General features: G+C 34.3%; 2 protein-coding genes and 1 non-coding gene across 3 annotated transcripts; 2 read left to right on the forward strand and 1 right to left on the reverse strand.

Moving 5' to 3' along the window:
• Positions 1–196: 196 nt before the first annotated feature.
• LOC133201859 (mitochondrial tRNA methylthiotransferase CDK5RAP1-like) lies at positions 197–11,327 on the forward strand. The gene is made up of 13 exons (XM_061337657.1): positions 197–499; positions 4,792–4,895; positions 5,642–5,774; positions 6,062–6,193; positions 6,544–6,625; positions 6,945–7,065; positions 7,473–7,721; positions 8,035–8,132; positions 8,313–8,368; positions 9,547–9,677; positions 9,996–10,145; positions 10,585–10,725; positions 10,948–11,327. Exons 1-13 carry the CDS (start codon positions 217–219, stop codon positions 11,056–11,058), a joined length of 1,791 nt encoding a protein of 596 aa, XP_061193641.1. The 5' UTR covers positions 197–216; the 3' UTR covers positions 11,059–11,327.
• Positions 11,328–13,277: 1,950 nt separating this feature from the next.
• Trnas-gga (transfer RNA serine (anticodon GGA)) lies at positions 13,278–13,350 on the reverse strand. The gene has a single exon. It is a non-coding gene; the product is annotated as a tRNA-Ser (tRNA).
• Positions 13,351–13,877: 527 nt separating this feature from the next.
• Positions 13,878–17,560, forward strand: LOC133201561 (biliverdin reductase A-like). The gene is made up of 8 exons (XM_061337360.1): positions 13,878–14,068; positions 14,318–14,449; positions 14,588–14,704; positions 15,796–15,893; positions 15,986–16,087; positions 16,379–16,556; positions 17,022–17,146; positions 17,390–17,560. Exons 2-8 carry the CDS (start codon positions 14,322–14,324, stop codon positions 17,524–17,526), a joined length of 885 nt encoding a protein of 294 aa, XP_061193344.1. The 5' UTR covers positions 13,878–14,068; positions 14,318–14,321; the 3' UTR covers positions 17,527–17,560.
• The last annotated feature ends 1,829 nt before the right edge of the window (positions 17,561–19,389 follow it).

Genomic DNA, 19,389 nt, shown 5'->3' on the forward strand with positions numbered 1-19,389 from the left:
CAGTCCCATTCATTAGATTGACTTTATGAAATTGACTGAATAATGAACAATTTAGATCTCAAAGTCTAATATTTGATTTTATTTCTATAATTTTTAAAGAATACACCAAATTAAATAATTGAAAGAAGTCGGGTTCGAGATACAAATTTCCCAATTAAAGCTTTATTTTCACACTGATTTTTCATCTCTCTGAATGTCAACAAAGTCTGGATCATCATGTCATGTTCAAAGCAATTTAAACACTGCAAAGCTCTGTTTTGCAATTTTAACGCACTTAAAACAACATGCCAAGTCCATCAGTTGCAGTATGCAAGGGTAGTGTGCAGATACAATTCGCATGATTCCCAAAGACCAAGTTTTAGTGAAAAACTTAATCAAGGACCCACTTTTCAGCACTTTGTTGCGAACTCCGGTAAAGGAAAGGAAAATTACTTGTATGGGGACACAGAATCTGTACCGTATTTAGAAGAGGACGTTTATTCTGGCCATGGTAGAAAAGGTATGATTGCACTACAATGCAGCAGTGATCTGGTCCCTGTGTGTAAGAAATATCGGTATAAGCAGGTCCAGCACAATACCCTGATAAAGGTATATAGCTTGATAAAGCTATATAGCTTTATCAAGGTATTACGAACGCAGCAATGTTAAGGCTTCTCGAAGCTTTAAATGCGTTCAAAAAATAAGACTGCATTGCAAGGTCGATTTTTATTTTTATTTGTAAGTTATGTACTTAAGTACGGCCAATTTATATAGAGAGTTCTCTAGGCTATATATAAACGTATTTGTTACGATATCACATGACCTCGTTGATCACGTGACGGTCATTTCTACTTTTTTGAAGTGTTTCACATAAATCGCTTCGGCGCAGGTGATTAACTCAATTATTATTAACTTTTTGTCACATAAGTAAACTCGTAGCATCCTTGTGAACCCGAAATGTGCTTGGGAAAAGTTATACTATTACCCTGGTACAAAATATTTCACAATAAATTCAACTGACCGACAAATTTGAGGGTATTTTCCACTCAATATCGTCATCTGTATTAAAACAAAGCCATCACACATTTTTCCCAAGCAAGATTCAGTTAGAGAGGAAACTCCTCTTACAGATTTCCGCAAAAGATCTCAAATAAATCCTCATTAATCACCTGCGCCAGGCTCTTTTATACACATATTATAAATTCTACCTCTATCCAAGGGTATAAAAAAGGGTAAATGTCAAACGTATATATTCATATATATTTGGAACACGCTGACTTTTAAACAAGAGTAATAAAGCAAAGTTATCTAAACTATTCGGATAAATATAAGATTTTTAAAAAAGATTAAAACACGTTTATTTTACACTGCTTTCTTGACACTTTATATGCAGATTGAAATAAGGTGTAAAGTTTATGACACTCTCCCCATCATAACAGCTCAAGTTTGCAGTGACTTGACGTCATTTTCAATTATGACGTCATATATTTGTAGTTCAGAGAAGTGAAGGCATAGAGTACACTGTAATATTCTCTGGGAAGCCTTAACGTACCTGCGAATACCTTGATCAAGGTATTTTATCAGGGTTCTCACTAGGATTTTGCTAACTTGAGTCCCAGGACTCAAGGTTTCTGAGAAGGTTGCGTCCCAGCTAAATTTGATGCGTCCCAGAAAAATTATGTTGAGTCCCAACTAAATTATTGCAGTATCCTTCCATCCAAACATCAATAAAAATCTTTATCATTTTATCAGTTTGTTTACGCAGTATTAACATATTCAAGTATATAAACTGGTAACGCATTCAAGCTATATTCTAAAATACACACGTAATCAATTGCCATAAATTTATAAAGCTAAAAAATCAAGTACCCAGAAGTTGACTGTATACAATCACAGGTGTCATGTGCAATGAGGCGTAACTAATCCTGTCGGTCGTCTGCACTGGGTGAAATTCACGAGATAATCAAGCCGCATTGTGTATACAAGCAGTAATTATGGTTTCTATACATGTAGATAACACTCAAGATTCAAAAGTGTTTTTAAAAAAAAGCTGCAGTGTGTTTACAGCTGTCGGAGTTTGGCATGCGACACTATTATGACTATGGACTAATAAACATGAAATATCTTATGATCAATCCCTGTTTTAAAAAAAGAGAAGTAAGTATAAGAAAAGTTGTTTCTTGGATAAACTTTATGATAGTTACAGGAAGGTTTCGATTAAATATTTCTTTGACAAATCCTAACATCTAAATTCCCCGTTTTCGAAATCACCCGCATTTTCTCGCTAACGAGGACGCGTCCGATCACGAGTCCGCGGACGCATCATTTTTAAGAACCTTGCATCCCAAGTAATTTTGCTGCTTCTAGGACGCAGATTCTTGCGTTAATGAGAACCCTGTTTATGTTATGAAAATACAAAAACAAATCCTAAAAAAATAAATACTGAAAGTCGAGTTCTGAGTTGTTGTCAGTAATTTCACTCATGCATGTAAAGTACTCAAACACAAAGAAATCAGAATAAAAGTATGTCCTGCGAGGAGACGTTCTTTTATGCTGTCTTTTTGATACCTGAGTACTTTTCATGCACTAGTGAACACACTGACCACAACTCATAATTCGACTTTTAAATTTAATTTTTTTAAGATTATTTTTTGTATTTTCATGACATAAAATACCTTGATCAAGGTATTTGTAATACCTTGATAAAGCTATATAGCTTTATCAAGCTATATACCTTTATCAGGGTATTGTGCTGGACCTGATAAGGTTTGTGCAGCAGGGATGTGCATGATTACTGAAAAATGTAATCGATTAATAATCGATTACTTAGAGGAATTTTGTGTAATCGATTATTAATCGATTACACTCATTTTTGTCCTGTAATTGATTGTAATCGATTACTTTGGAATGTAATCGATTAATAATCGATTACTTCCAAGTTTTTATCCCTTCAAATATCAAAGCAATATTTAAATGGTAATGTTGATGATATCCACTGAAGTTTGAATGTGTTCCTGCAGTTTCAGTGCAGATTCTTTTAAAGTTTTATTCTGGCTAACATTCTCACTAAATGCCCAAATGAGGGATTCTCTACCATGGAAAGTGGAGACATGATTCCAACAATAAAATATGCCAAGAAAATAATTATTCCTTTCAACCTTGGATCTGAACCTCCATATTCAGATTTGACTTGTTGCAAAAATTATTTATATTATTTTATTGTGAATAACTTCATTAGAAGTATTTGGGCTGCCTGTATGTTGACAGTACACATTAAGCATTCTTTTACGTGTCTTCTTTAAAAAAATAAGTAAATTAGAACTCTTAGTAATAAACATGTAAAATAAATGTGTCTTTAAGTAATTAAACTAATAGCACAATTTCATTCTGCATTGAAGTAAGTGTTTTGAGAGCTATTAATTGTTTTAATAATATTGTTTGTCTTCAATGGAACTATGAATTATAAAAGTTAAACACTAGGTAGTTCACAGTTTACACCTCATTATCTGCAAGTCAGGGATGTCTCAGTCAATTAATTAGCCAATTAAGATAAGCAAACACAGTGACACTTACTCCCTCTCTTCCAGACACTTAAAACCTCTCACTGATACAATTTTGAATGAAAACATGAGAATGATTTTGCAAATTTTAAAGTTACTGAAACACAAGTTTGAAGTTGTTTAAACATTTTCAGATGTGAATAAGTATTCCCATCTTCTTCTTTTTTTCGAGTACAATGTAGTTTATTTACCAAATTATTTATATTTAATACAGCACTTAAATCTGTTTTTGCTATTTATAATTTTCTATTACAAGACAAAGTTTTTCAATATTTGAAATATGAAAAAGGACATGCAGCGAGAGGACAGTGGGTCAAATGTAAAATGCATACAAAAAATCTGTATTTTTTTATTAATAAATGGTTGAAATACACTTCTGAATTATTTAATACTAGACCAGTATGTCTATAATGCAAATTTTATTGAGAACATTATTAAACTTATGATAATAAAAGTTAGGAAATCCAAACATTACACTAGGTGGTTTATATTTGATATTTATGTGTGACATACTGAAAGGAAATAATTCTCCAAAATAACATCCATTTATGTATAAAATAATCAAAAGTAATTATAATTACATTGAAAATTTTAGCTGTAATCGATTAAATTACAATTACAAGTAATCGAAAATCTCTTCGATTACAGATTACTGTCGATTACTTGAAAAAAGTAATCATTACAATCGATTACGATTACTCGATTACGATTACCCCATCCCTGTTGTGCAGGTTTAATTATGATTTTTCAACATAGTGATTTCTTAAAAACCAGATTTCAATGACAGATAAAGAATATATCTAAATTTTATACTAGTTGTATTATTGATGATTATGGCTAGCAGGCTGGTTTGTTTGCTGTTATAAAGCACCTGTCCAAAGTTTGGGGGGCCTGGGTTCAAAACTGGTGCCTTTTCTTACTTCCTTTTCACTTAGTACAGTGATTGAATGTCATGGTCAAGTACGCTTGATCAGGGTGGCCACACAACCAAGTAAATCAATTAGCACCACCTGTCTACAGTACAGGTCAGATGGCTCTCAGGGTTGCAAATAACATTTAAAACCTCAGGGGCCATGTGGGCCCCCAACTTTACAAGTTTTGCTAGCACACATTGATATTTTGGGGCCCTCAATTTTCTCTCCACTTTGTAAAAAGATATTCTCGATCTTTTCACATTTTAATCTCTAAGAAGTATACTTTGCTTGATACATTAGTTTACAGCAGTAAATGATATGTTTCATTTCTATTTCAGTATACTTTGATACATATGGATGCCAGATGAATTTCAATGATACAGAAATAGCCTGGAGTATTTTGAAAGATAAGGGATATTCCAAATCTGAATCTGTGAAAGAGGTAGCATATACATCACTTGTAGCTAAAAATAATGCACAAGCATAAGCAGCTAATAGTTGCTATCAACTTCTTAAGTCCAATGAAGAACAAAAGTCTAATAAGGCAATCTGTAAATTATTTTATGAACACATGTTGCCGATTTCCCATTTAAGTTATGGCAGTTAAGTATGTACATCTGGAATTGGAATCCCATTCTTCCAGTTCAAAATGTTGAGAGACATTTTTAAAAAATGCTTTATAATTAAGAAATGAATTTAATTTTTGAAGATTCATGAGGACATGAACTACGACGCTTCGCGCCGGCATATTTCATGAAGCGCGTTAGCGCTTCATGATAAATATGCCGGCGTGAAGCGTTGTAGTTCATGTACCTCATGAATCTTCAAAAATTAAATTCATATCTTATATTTACATTATTTTTCTGATGAGTTTCCAAAGGTTACGCCATTCAACTGTCATTTTTGAAGCAAAACAGTTTGCACTATAGTTTTGACGTCAAGTACGGTATCATGACGTCACAATGGAGATACTCTTGCTCATCTCATGGTAGTTCATGAGAAAATGAACAATCTTCTAATTTGTAAAGAATCTTAAGGAAACATACTTGGAAATGTAAATATTGGCAAATGATCTGTCATTCAGCATGAAGACCTCATTTATAAGGACAAATTATGCTTTGTACAAAATACCAAGAAGAAAGAAATGGAAAATCTTGAGTTAGCAAATACAATATATCCTTTTTTCAGGCTGATATAGTTTTGCTGATGACATGTTCCATAAGAGACAATGCTGAACAGAAGATCTGGAATATGGTAGAGAGATATAAAGGATTCAAGAGAAAGGCTGGGAAAAAGAACCCATTGCGCATTGGGATTCTAGGTTACTTTTTACTTTATTTGAAAATTGAATTGCAGAGCATTCACAATTGATTACCACAAGTGGCTGATTCCACCCCTAAGAGTTTTTGAGAAGTTATTCTTTTATGTTACCATGACCTTCTAAAGGTAACTATTTGGAAATTTGTAATTTTAATGATGTACAAAAATATCTATGATATGTGGAAAAGAAAAACATTTTTAAAGAGGACAAGAGAGAAGGGGGTACCATGCAGAGTCATAAACTACCTTTTTTTCCCCGCAGCACTATTTTTTCCTATTTTTTAACAGGTTGCATGGCTGAGAGACTGAAACACAAGATTTTGGACAAGGAGAAAATGGTGGACTTGGTTTGTGGTCCTGATGCCTACAGAGATCTGCCACGACTGTTAGCAATGACACCAGAGTCCAGACAATCAGCTGGTCAGTGTTACAATAAGTTACAGCCCTGATTCTCTGTTTACATGTATTTGTAGATAATGCAATTTGTGCATGGAGATAGTCATTTTAGTATTGGATAGACTTTACACGGAAGTCTTTTTGGCAAAATTGTATATACTTTTGTCAACATTTGAAGAAAGTATATTGTCAATCTTGTCTAGAACTTTTGTCAGAACATATTTATGTTAGAAGAGACAGATTTTCATACCAAAAATAGTTATTAATCAGTAAATCAAGTTTTGTAAATCTTTGATTGAAAGAGTTAAATTCTAAATTGATTCATATTTTGAAAGGTGCTTGGAATAAATTCTACATATAATACTGTTTTACAGTGAATGTCATGTTGTCACTAGAGGAGACATATGCTGATGTGATGCCTGTTAGAATAAATGAAGATTCCAAAACTGCATTTGTGTAAGTCTTAGTTGACATAATAAGCATACCAGGTATTGTCCTTTATATTATGCAAATTATGGGAATGGGCATTAAATATTGATATAAACTCATTTAATTTAAAGAGAATATATGTACACTGTGATGATTTTTTTTTTTTAGATGTAAGATTGTTTAGAACAACTTCGTACCTTCATACACTAACAGTATAAGACTAATACAAAAGTGTCGTACATGTAAATGTATCAGTGCACTTTTTTGCATTTTAATTTCATGATTTACAGTAGTAGTGCTTATAACAGAGACATCAGAATTAATTTTCCACTCTTTCTACCTTCAGATCTATAACTCGAGGGTGTAACAACATGTGTTCCTACTGTATTGTACCCTTCACTAGAGGGAGGGAGAGAAGTCGACCTATATCCTCCATACTGGAAGAGGTCAGGATGCTGTCAGATCAGGTATCTAACTTCTTCATGTCTATATGTGAAGTAAGGTTAAGCCTTACTTTTCTTATTTCTGTCACAAGTCGTACATTTTGCATCTGATATTGCATCAGAGAAGTGGTATGACATGAAGGCCAAGGCTTTAAAGAAAATCATCTGTGCTTGATAGCAAATCTATTCTGTAAAATCTATAGGCTGCGATTGTTGATTCTATATTTTTAATTTTTTTTTTTCCCTATGCTTATATGATCTTCATTCAATGTTCTTATGTTCTTTATGTCAGAGTACTTGTCTCTGTCGTGCAAGATACTGCTTTCAACAATTGTATTACTTTTCAATTTTTCTCAGAAGCAAAAAGTTTTGAGGAATGCATTATTTTTTATCTGTTGAAATTTAATGTTTCCTTAACTGATACATTACAGGGTATCAAAGAAATTACATTACTGGGACAAAATGTGAATAGTTATTGTGACAAAACAGAGGAAGTGCATTACGGGGGACTACCTTGCACTGAGCCTCAGTCTGAGGTGTTAAGTAAAGGTTTTAAGACAATTTACAAACTAAAACCTGGAGGGAGGAGGTTCAGTCATCTCCTGGACCAGGTGTCTCAGATTGACCCAGGTATGAGGATCCGCTTCACTTCTCCACACCCAAAAGATTTTCCAGATGAGGTATGCATTGTTATGTGGTAACCTGCAGTATAGCTTTTATTATCCCCCTCAAAACAAAGTTGGAGGGGATATTTCAATTATTCCTTTTTTTTTGTATTTGATATTCTAGAAAAAAAATTCAAGCATTCTTTTCCTAAGACAAGGGACAATGAGAAATATTCCAGATTAAGAGAGTGTATGCATACATGCAGTGTTCAGATATGCCCCAATTTAAGCTAAATGATTGTTAGAGGGATATAAGTTCCACTGGGACAGTTCTAGTCAAGTTGACAGATAAATTCCAGGGTTTACTAAGGGGAAATAACTTTTGTAGGTGCTGTATTTGATCCGAGATCGAACCAATATCTGCAACAAGATCCATTTACCAGCCCAGAGTGGAAGTACAGCAATACTTCACGCAATGAGAAGAGGGTAGGGTAAAAACTACTTAATTTTAGAATGATTAGTATATAAAAAATATTTCACACAATGAGGAAAGAGTACAATAAACTGTTTTAATCTTGTATAAACATTGCTAAGCCTCAGTTATGATATGGATACTGCAAGATCAAGATGTATAATTTTGATGACTATTCTGAAATTGATTTTTAGACACACAAGGGAAGCTTATTTAGACTTAGTTCACCACATCAGAGAAATAATACCAGGTAAGTCAAAGTTTCAAACAAAACAGTGTTTACCAGTTTTGGATATTATTAGCTCACCTGAGCCAAAGGCTCAAGTGAGCTTTTCTGAACAAAATTTGTCCGTTGTCTGTCGTTATTGTCGTTGTTGGCGTTGTCGTAAACTTTTCACATTTTCATCTTCTTCTCAAGAACCATTGGGCCAATTTCAACCAAACTTGCCACAAAGTATCTTTGGGTAAAGGGGATTCAAGTTTCTTCAAATGAAGGTCCACGCCTTCTTCCAAGGGGAGATAATTATGAATTCATGAAAAATTAATGGCATCATTTAAAAATCTTCTTCTCAAGAACCACTATGCTTGAAAACATGAAACTTATATGGAAGCATCCTCAGGTAGTGTAGATTTAAATTTGTTCAAACCATGACCCCTGGGGGTAGGGTGGGGCCACAATGGGCGATCAAAGTTTTACCTAAAAATATATAGGAAAAATCTTTAAAAATCTTCTTCTCAAGAACAGCAAAGCCATGATTGGTCATATTTATATGGAAGGATCCTCAGGTAGTGTAGATTCAAGTTTGTTCAAATCATGACCCCCAGGGGTAGGATGGGGCCACAATGGGAGATCAAAGTTTTACATAGGAATACATAGAAAAAATCTGTAAAAGTCTTCTTCTCAAGAACAGCAAAGCCATAATTAGTTATATTTAAATGGAAGCATTCTCGGGTAATGTAGATTCAAATTTTGTTCAAATCATGACCCCCTAGGAGAATAGAGGGGCCATAACAGGGGATCATAGTTATACAATGGAATACAAATGATATATCAATAAAAATTATCTTCTTAAGAACAGCAAAGCCATTATTTGTCATATTAATTCAAAAGCATCCCTATGATGAAGTATAGATTCAAGTTAGTTCAAATCAAAACCCCCCCCCCCCCCCATCTCGAACCACTTTTATATCAAAACTTTTCAAGACTGAACTGATTTCTTCTTTTTCCTACCCAGAGTGCTCAGGTGAGCGATGTGGCCCCTGGGTCTCTTGTTACAGAGGTATTCATGGAGATATTGCTGTTAAAGATTTTAATTTTGTGTTTTGGGTGAGCTTTGGGTATATCTTCATGCTTGCAAGATAGAGGTGGGAAAAGAGAGGGGGCAAATATTTTTTAACTACTTGTATCAATGTGTTTTTTTTTAATAGATGTGTCATTAACTAGCGATTTTATTGTGGGGTTCTGTGGAGAAACAGAGGAGGATCACCAAGACACTTTGTCCCTCATTGAGGAAGTCGGGTACCAGTATGTGTATCAGTTCCCATACAGCATGAGGCAGGTATGACACTTTGCTTTTGATCTGAACTCTTGTTGTTAAAGACATATTCTAGTTCCAGGTGAATGTTCCTAATGGCAATAGAAAGAATTAATTGATAGTATTAAATTCAATACAGACCTATTTACTTTTAAAGTGTGTAATTATGGAGTTTATCCCTTGTTCTATTGACAAAAATCTCTTCTAGGAAATCTATACATGTATTTATAACTTCTGACCAACTATCCTCTCTATACTGTCGTTACAGTTTATGAGAATAAACTATTGTCTATTGTCCTTTCACAAGTATTGTTAGAATTGGAAAATCATTTTTCATTACAGAAAACTCATGCCCACCATCATTTAAAAGACACAGTTCCACAGTCTGTGAAACTACAGAGGACACAGGAAGTGATAGACTGTGCCAGGAAAGGAATGCTAGGATTGAACCAATCTCAGATAGGCCAGGAACAGCTTGTTCTCATAGAGGGGGTAAAAATATGAAATACGTAATCAAGACTACAATGCTTTGGAATCTTTAATGTTGTCCAGGAATTAGCCATTTAGCTTGTCCTTGTTTGCTAGAGTGTTTTCTTTAGGTTGGATTTACAAGTACAATCTATCTATCCTGTAATCATGCATAACAATTTTATATTGGTATTTCCGACAATGTTGATAATAAATTAATGACCCTTGATGCAAGTTGCATTGATGTTAGTACGAAAACAAAATACTTCAGAATGCAAAGCATCTGGAACACAGAGAAATTGTTCAAGCTGTATGACACAACTAAATGTAGAATTAATTGAAACTACCCTATAAATTTTCAATGTCAGTTTATGTTCAATGATCACTTTATTTTAGAGGAATGAAAAAAAAAATTAGGTCTAGGTCTGGCAAGTTTTTTATTACCTGAATGCATATCTTGCAGACTAGCAAGAGATCTAGCAGTGATATGTGGGGAAGAAATGATGGCAGTATAAAAGTTATAATTCCCAACAACCCCATTCCTAGTTCTGACGGAGGGAGCTGTTTGAAGAACATAGCTTTAGGAGATTATGTTGTGGTTAAGGTATGTTCAAACTAGAATTCTGATAAACTTTTCTTGCTTGGTACCATTCTTATTGATAACCATATGGGAGTATTCTGATCCAAGTTTGACTTTTCATTGCTAACAGACAATGCTTACTGACAATATCTACATCTAGATAAATGAAATCATTCTTATTTTATGTAATTAGTAATAAGTGAATATAATGAAAACAATTCATGGTCAACTTCAATATGTTTTCAGATTTTATCTGCAAATTCCCAGACTTTGTTTGGAGAGCCATTATACCACAGCAGTCTTGTGAACTATACAGCTACACCTGAATCTGTGTCAAGGACAGCCTCAATTTCATGATAGTCAACCTTCAACTAAAGAAAAAGATTAGTGAATACAATGACCCCTTGTTATTGTCAGAGACCTGATAAGTGAACCTCTTCATTTCGTATCTCTTTTACAACTGAAAGTACAAGGACCTTGCATGTGTTACTTTTGTTTGTTTGATGTTATTAAATGAATTAGTTGAAGTTATTATTATTTTGTTTTGTTTTTGTCTTGCCATGCAATGATTTTATGCACATTAATGTTTTCTTGTACATGCATTAAAATAAACTTTTATATTTCAAGGGAGGAGCTTAAATTTCTTAACATTTAAACCACAGGTACTTGACATTTTAAACATTTTCTTAGAATGCTATACTTTAAATATAGTAAAGATTTTTTTTTATCATAAAGATTATTTTTTAAATGTCAAGTACCTATGAGTCAAACAGTTAAGCTTTTGAAAACAAACTGTTGTCCATCTGTCTAAAGTCGGCAGAATACAACAGTTTGATCAGTTAGTTTGACAGATCACAAAATCCTCCAAAACTTATTTGGTCTAACAAAGAATGAGAAAGTTTTAATTGCCATTTAATTAATGTGATGCTACAATATTTGCATTGTCAAATTATGCACTTGAATATGTACTGTACACAGGAAGACTTTTAATTGAGTATTTTCTTATAAAATCATGTGATTTTATCCATATTCAGTGATCTATTATTTGATCCATGAACGCATGCAAATAATGCAGGTGCAAGGAGGGGAAGGGGTCCTACGTTAACATTTAATTATTTGTACTATAATTCAGAATGGCATGTATTTTATGGTGGTCCACAACCCTTCCTCTCACCCTCCCTTTTCAAAAAACGTGTGTTAGTTTACAAAAAAAAATTTAAAAAGTAAAAAAAACTAGAGGTACTGTGAGCACTGAACTCACAAAATGATACCCCCGCTTCCATATATGTATAATGACAAAGTCCATTTTTCCTATTGGAAACCCAAATATCTGTCCAATCAAAACATAAAGTAGCAGGAGCACAGTGGCACTATATAAAAAAGATTCTGTGAAAGTCTCATTAAATTTTATTCAGTGGTATAGGAGGAGTTGCAGATAAGAGATGGGTACCCCTGACATTATAGAAAGAATAGCAGTGTCCATGTTTTGCTATGGAAAACCTGAAATATGTGTCCAATCAAAAAACTAAAGTTAGAATGTGTACAATGACTCCGTGAAATAAAGATTCTGCGAAAGTATCAAATTTTATTCAGTGGTAGGAAGAGTTGCAGATAAGAGATGGATACTCCCGATTATATAAAAAGAATGGCAGCGTCCATGTTTTGCTATATCGCAAACCCGAAATGTGTGTCCAATCAAAAAGTAAAAAGGAGGTTTAACAATACAATAACACTCTCTTTTGTTAATTTCAATCTAAAGTTGAAAATGATTTCATGTAATCATTTTTAACTTTAGATTGAAAATAAATAAAAGACAACACCATGCAATGAAGATCCTGTGAAAGTATCATTAATTTTTATTCAGTGGTATAGAAATAGTTGCGGGTTGGAGGTGAGTACCCCCAATATTATAAAGAGAATGACAGTGTCTATGTTTTGCCATTCGAAACCCGATATATATGTCGATCAAAAGAAAAATTGGTGTACAATGGCATGTATGTAACAAAGATTCTGTGAAAGTCTCATTAAATTTTATTCAGTGGAATGAGAGGAGTTGCGGATAAGAAATGGGTACCCAAAGCTTTACGGTCGGACGGTAATGACGAGTAACCCTATCGCTATACACCCCCCGCTTTCAAGCGGGGGAGTATAAAAACTAGAGGTACCGTGAGCATTGAGCTCATAAAATGACACTCCCCCGCTCCCATAAGAATATAATGGCAAAGTGCATGTTTTGCTATGGAAAACCCCCCAAATATGTGTTCGATCAACGAATAGCACTATGCATGCTATGTAACAAAGATTCTGTGAAAGTCTCGTTAAATGTTATTCAGTGGTATAGGAGGAGTTTCGGATTAGAGATGGGTATTCCCGGAAGGATAGATGTCCCCCATCACTATGTTTATTACTACATATAAACTTTTTCATGTATGTACGAGTAAACTTTTGTACCTATATATATACCTACATGTAAACTCTCTTACAGTACTCGTATTTTGCCGTCAGGACCATGATTGGTCGTGAAAATGATACATCAAGTTGTTTACATATGTAACGGGAGAGGAGAAAAATGCAGCGGACCAGACCGGGATTCGAACCCGGGCCCCCTGAATCTCCAGTCAGGTGCTCTACCAACTGAGCTATCTGGCCACCGGCGATCGAATCCGTGCCCCCTGAATCTCCAGTCAGGTGCTCTACCAACTGAGCTGTATGGCCACCGGCGATCGAATCCGTCTGACCGCCACACATAGAAAAACGACAGCCGGGAAAATTACTGCTATATTACCAAGAATGATTCCTTTTCTAAAAGTAATTTCAAAAATCTTAGAAAGTGTCAAAACTGTAGTTCCAAAGGAAAAGATGGGTCACTGGAATCACGCACATTTCACAATAGGTATCAAATTTATTATTTTTAAGGAAAATTAAACAAAAAAAATATTTCAGGGAACAAAAGCTAAATAAATAAATGCTGCACATATAAAAATCGTAAATTGTAAGTAGGATGTAAATCATGTCGTCATAAAGGCATTTTGTTTTTCGTAATGCAAAGAAAATGACATTGTAGTCATGGGACCGATCACAGAAGCTGTCTCCGATCACATTTTCTATCTATCAAATACTGATCCTTACCGCTGACCATAGATCCGTACACTTGCGATAAAGAACATACGTTTCCTTTAGTTTAATTGATATTTTTAAAAAATAGAAAATTGTACAGTTTTGTTCTATCGTAAAGAGTCGTATCCCCAACGCAGTAACCCTTGCGAATGCTCATTTCATAACATACAGCGAAGCACGTGATACGTGGCCTTGAGTTTCTTGCACGGGTTTTTTTGTGGAGATACTAATAATTCATCACGGTTTCAGGGTGAGTGTCACAGAGATTAGAAAAAAATCATTAGTTTTATATATCTGAAACAAAGAAAAACATGCAACTGTTTTTTCATTATTGTTAAAAAAAAAACACGTGCATATTTTGCTTCCGTATTTCAATGTTATGAAACAAAAGTGTATGGCAACACCTTTATGTCAATAGTAAACTATTTGTGTAGATTTTATACAGTCTTGTAAAATGATGTAGATATTTGTTTGACATTTAATTTTTTTTTTCATCTAGAGATATGAGTAGTAAAGTTTATGGAATCGCAGTCATCGGTTTAGGCACGGCGGGACGTGTTCGCGTGAGAGATTTAACAAACAGTACGTCATACAACAAGATACAGTGGTGTTTGAAAGGATTTGTCTCAAGGTTTCTCTCTCTCTCTCTCTCTCTCTCATATTCTTAGTTCGATCAAAAGCATTTTTATATGCATTTGAATAATTGTAATTTCATTCTTTTTAGAAGAAAATGTATGAGGTTAATTATTACCTTTTTTTCGGCATACAGACGCAGTTTAGAGATCGAGGGTGCTCAACAGTTGGTGGAAAGCGAGGTTTTTGACGGAAAAGACATTGATGCTATATTGATCTGTACAGAAAATGGATTACATGAGCGACTAGTCAGGTTAATTTAATGATCTGTTGGTTTGGAAATTTAACTGTAAGATATACGGGCCCATAGGAACGGGTCCGGGGGAGGGGGTTCCATATTATATTTGCCAAAATATAAAATAGAAAATAAAGATAATCTACGGCTGTGCAACCTCAGTAATAGCGTCTGCCCCCCCCCCCCCCCCCCCCCGTTTTGTCAAGGAAATTCTATTGTCTCCTCCTTTCCAAGCTGAAATTGTTTCCTACAGGTCTGAGTTACCACGTCAATTTTGACATTCTGATGACAATAAGCAGTGGCTCGTTCAGTATTAATTATAACTGATTTTTTTTTTTCTAGGAACAATTCTTATGAAAAAAAATTTATCTGACAAGTATAGAGTATAAAATTTTGTTATGTCCATATACATAAAAGCGAATATACATATATATATATATATATATATATATATATATATATATATATATATATATATATATATTTGTTATGTCCATATACACGTACATAAAAGCGACACTATTATGCCTATACAAGCATGTACATTTTTTCTGTGTTTATAATAATCGATCTCCAGTACCCTTTTTATTATATCCCCGCTCCGAAGGAAAGGAGGGTATACTGTTTTACCCTTGTGTGTCTGTCTGTATGTGCGTGTGTCTGTCTGTCCGTAACAATTTTTTCGTCGCAGTGTTCTCAGCAACTACTCATCATAGATGCTTGAAATTTTAGCACACTGCTTAGGCATGCCATATGGTGAGATTTATTTTTGTACGAATCCATGATCAACTTCCTGTTTATCCGTGCGTCTGTCCGTACCATACATAACAAATTTTCGTCTCAGTTTTCTCAGTAACTACTTATTGCAGATGCATGAAATTTTTTCACACTCTGTTGAGGAATGCCATATGATGCGATTCTTTTTTGTACGAAATTGGTGTCAACTTCCTGTTCATCCCTGTGTCTGTCCATAACTGAAGTTGTGTATATTCACATCAGAGTGTATCAGAGCGGGGGTATTACTAGTGAGCATTGGCTCACAGACTTCTTGTTAATTCTGAAAATGTTGATGCTTATAGGCAAGTTTACTTTGTATTTGATTATGATAGGAGCGGTATAGAGAAAGGGAAACATGTCCTTTGTGAGTTTCCATTAGCTTTGTCCTCCAGCGTTGCTAAGGATTTTTTCGAATTAGCTGAAAAGAAAGGCAAGTTGCTGCAATTTACTACGAATTAAAGTCACTCAATATAACTGTATTCGGTAACCTTTTTTAACGTCTAAATATTTACGTAAATGTAGGTGTTATTCTTCACGAGGAAAATATTGGTTTGTTAAACAACTACAAAGAACAGCTTGATAACAGTTCTATTCCATGGAAACACTGTGACATTTTACTGAAAGGTTGGTACATTTAAATTCATACAACGTGTGCTAAATAGATTTCATTTTCGAATACAACAAATTACTTATCTTATTCACTTCACTTTATGATGATAAAGATGATAACTGGTAAAGAATGAATTAAAGTGCATACTATAATCAGAAAAAATTCCCCATGATTTTTCTAATTTTTAAAGCAATGTTTTGATAGGAACTTGTAAAAATAAGAAAATGAACTTTTTCAGTTTTTCTTTCTCAATTTCTTTTCATTAATACACTGTAAAATATTTTGATATTTATAATTTGTTTAAGGAAGGTATAATGGATGGATTGAGGATCACGAGAATTCAGGGCCACCGTTTGTATGTAACATTGGGCTGGTAGAAACTGCCTGTCATCTATGTGGTGACGTAAAAGCTGTGGGTGGCTCCTTTAGTAACACAGGGTCCAGCTTTGAGGCGGTGGCTCATTTAGAAACCCCAGATAAAAGGTGATGTACTCAAAGATAACTATAACTTTTTATCACAGGTTTTTAGATCGCCTTATATGCTTCGACTGACATACTGGGCGTATTTTTTTTTTATTCTTTTATTTTCCTGTCAATCACTTTTCATTCGCGAGAACTTTATTTTTGCGCTATTGCGCGAGACCTTCATATCGCGAAAATTTCATTTTTGCCTATTTTGTATTATCAGAGATTACTAGTATATTCCGCAAAAAAGTAAGTGTGTGAAAAGTTTTTTCTTGATTATAATTACCCAACACCTAACTCGCGAAAATAGGGTGTTGCGAAAATTTGTTGATATTGATTATTTTAGTACCCAAGACCCATGCAGTATGTCAGTCGAATGACAGCTAGCGAACTGAAGGCCTTTACGGTATTTTTTATGAATTAATTATCCATTATTTGAAATTCTGCATCAATTCTAGTCTAAATGATGTCATTATATTACAGAACAGTCACCATCACGCTAAACCGATCGAAGGATTGTGACGGGAGAGAAAAATCCATTGTGTTTCAACTTCAGGATGGGAGCGAACTTAACCTAAGACCTACAAAAACACCAGGGGCAAAGCCAGGTACCATACCCAATAAAAGAATTGAATGTGTTATTTTTTTTAAAATCACATTTACTATACACATTTATTCTAACATTAATCCAAATATTTTTTGCAAAAGAACCCCCCCCTTTTTTTAATCGGAAAAAGGGGATCCAAACTACGTAAATGTTGATGGTTTTTGATAGCTAGTAAAGGGAGACTTTATTTTACTTTACATTTTATTGTCTTTGTAATTATTTTTTTATCACATTTTTTGCACAGGTTTATTCATGCAAGATTTCCACAAGTTTATGGACGAGATAGTTAGTGGTAAGATAGACCAGGAAATGAAAGCTAGGACAGTACGAGCTTTAGAGATAGCAGAGGATATCCATCGGATCATAATGCCTAAATTGTAATCAATTAAATTCTGAATAAATATTATATTATGGACATTCATATTTTATTTTCAAATCTACATACATGTACCTTGCTGATATGGAGTATGGAATATGATGTTTTGGAGGTCCGTGTTTGCTCTGCACCTATTTTTTTTAATGTTTAATGGACTTTTGATCAAGTCTAAAACAACTTTTTCACCAACTAATTTGTTGTCTCCATCACTTTACTTGACAATAACTCATCAACTGACAATCAGGGGGCCACAGTACACACTACTCTGTGCAATTGGCTATTTTGCTACATAAATAATCTTTATGTCAATCTTTCATACTGCCTTAAAGGCAAGAATCCGACTTTGAGCATGCTTTGCTCATTAAAACCAAATATTTTCGGTATATAATTAACAGAACCCTGCCCAAAACCCTGACCCAGGGGTCAAGAATCTCACAATTTTGGAAACACCCTTGCTCATCATAACTATGCACTTAGTTCATCGGCTTAATACCCCCAGAGGAGAGGAGAAGATTTTCGAAGAATTAATGCATTTTCACTAAAATCATAAGAGCCCCGCCTGAAAACCAGAACCCCTGACCCAGGGGCCATGAAATTCACAATTTTGAAAGAGGCGCCCTTGATCATGATAACTATGCATTTAGTTTGTTAGCTTAATACCCAAGAGAGAGGAGACGATTTTTTAAAATGAAAAATGCGTTTTCACTATATATTCAACAGAGTCCCACCCTAGCACCAGAACCGCAGACTCTGGGGCTATGAATTTCATAATTTTGGTAGAGGGCTCAATGCTTATTACAATCATGCCAATAGTTTGACCTCCTTATGTTTATAAGTAAAAAAAAAATAAGAATTTGAAAGATTGCATTAATTTTGATGGTTTTAGCCCCACCCCTAAGGCCCCATTGGAGCAGGGACCATGAATTTTACAATTTATTTTCCCCTTTACTCATAGATGTTTTATGCCAAAATTTGTTGAAATTGGTTCAGTGGTTCCAGAGAAGAAGATGAAAATGTTCAAAAGTTTACGACCGACGAAAGACGACGGACAAAAACAGATAGCAATAGTCACCTGAGTGACTCAGGTGACCTAATAAATGCAATAAGATTGAAATTTAAACTTTGATAATAAGGGCTGACCAGATCTAGTGCAAAATAAATTAAATCAACTATTTGAAACTGCAGCATTTCACTAGACTAGTGAAGTCCTACTAGCCAATTTTTTAAAACTAGTTTTGCAATAAGTATATAGGTGCAGCTGAAAACATTGAAAGGATACAAAAAGTGTTTATACTTACATTGTCATAATATTGTAACAGTGTGACCTGGTTTAATATAGAGGATTGTTGAAGATAAAATGTACATAAAATAATCAAAAAGGAAATATTATAAAGAAGCCATAGCTCCTGCACAACTACCAAAAGTATTGATGAGTTGTATTGTTTTTTTGAATCTGAAATGTATGATGTTTAAGTCTTACCATCTTAAAACCTTGACATAACTAATGTTTCTAAGTGGACTGTGTGTACCAGGATATATATTTGAACAAAAGATACTACTGCATAAAGGTGAGCCAAAGCAAATATAGACGTACATATATGTCATTCAAAAAAAGCATCTGTCTAGACTTGCATGTTTGTAATACCTCTAGCTGAATTCAGATTTAGTTATCTAAACATTTTACTAGTTTATACTGAAATGGAGATACCTGGTAAATACTAACCATAAAAGAAAAATTGCAACACCTGAACGTGCTGAAGTTTTAGCTGAAATCAAGGAGGTTGCTGGTCCTAACCTTCAATCTAATCACCCTCTTGGTGCCCGCTCGATTGCTCTGGTGTCAAAAAATTGTTGGTTGCAGTGTTGCT

This window comes from Saccostrea echinata, unplaced genomic scaffold, assembly GCF_033153115.1.
Source record: "Saccostrea echinata isolate AGI-Se365-2 ecotype Australia unplaced genomic scaffold, CSIRO_AGI_Sech_v1 ptg000045l, whole genome shotgun sequence".
NCBI lineage: Eukaryota > Metazoa > Mollusca > Bivalvia > Ostreida > Ostreidae > Saccostrea > Saccostrea echinata.

Coding starts and splice junctions, on each gene's coding strand:
- LOC133201859 (XM_061337657.1), top strand. CDS start 217: ATGTCATGTTCAAAGCAATTTAAACACTGCAAAGCTCTGTTTTGCAAT. Junction 9,678..9,995: donor TCCCATACAGCATGAGGCAG/GTATGACACTTT, acceptor TTTTCATTACAG/AAAACTCATGCCCACCATCA. Junction 10,146..10,584: donor AGCTTGTTCTCATAGAGGGG/GTAAAAATATGA, acceptor CATATCTTGCAG/ACTAGCAAGAGATCTAGCAG.
- LOC133201561 (XM_061337360.1), top strand. CDS start 14,322: ATGAGTAGTAAAGTTTATGGAATCGCAGTCATCGGTTTAGGCACGGCG. Junction 15,894..15,985: donor CGAATTAGCTGAAAAGAAAG/GCAAGTTGCTGC, acceptor ACGTAAATGTAG/GTGTTATTCTTCACGAGGAA. Junction 17,147..17,389: donor AACACCAGGGGCAAAGCCAG/GTACCATACCCA, acceptor TTTTTTGCACAG/GTTTATTCATGCAAGATTTC.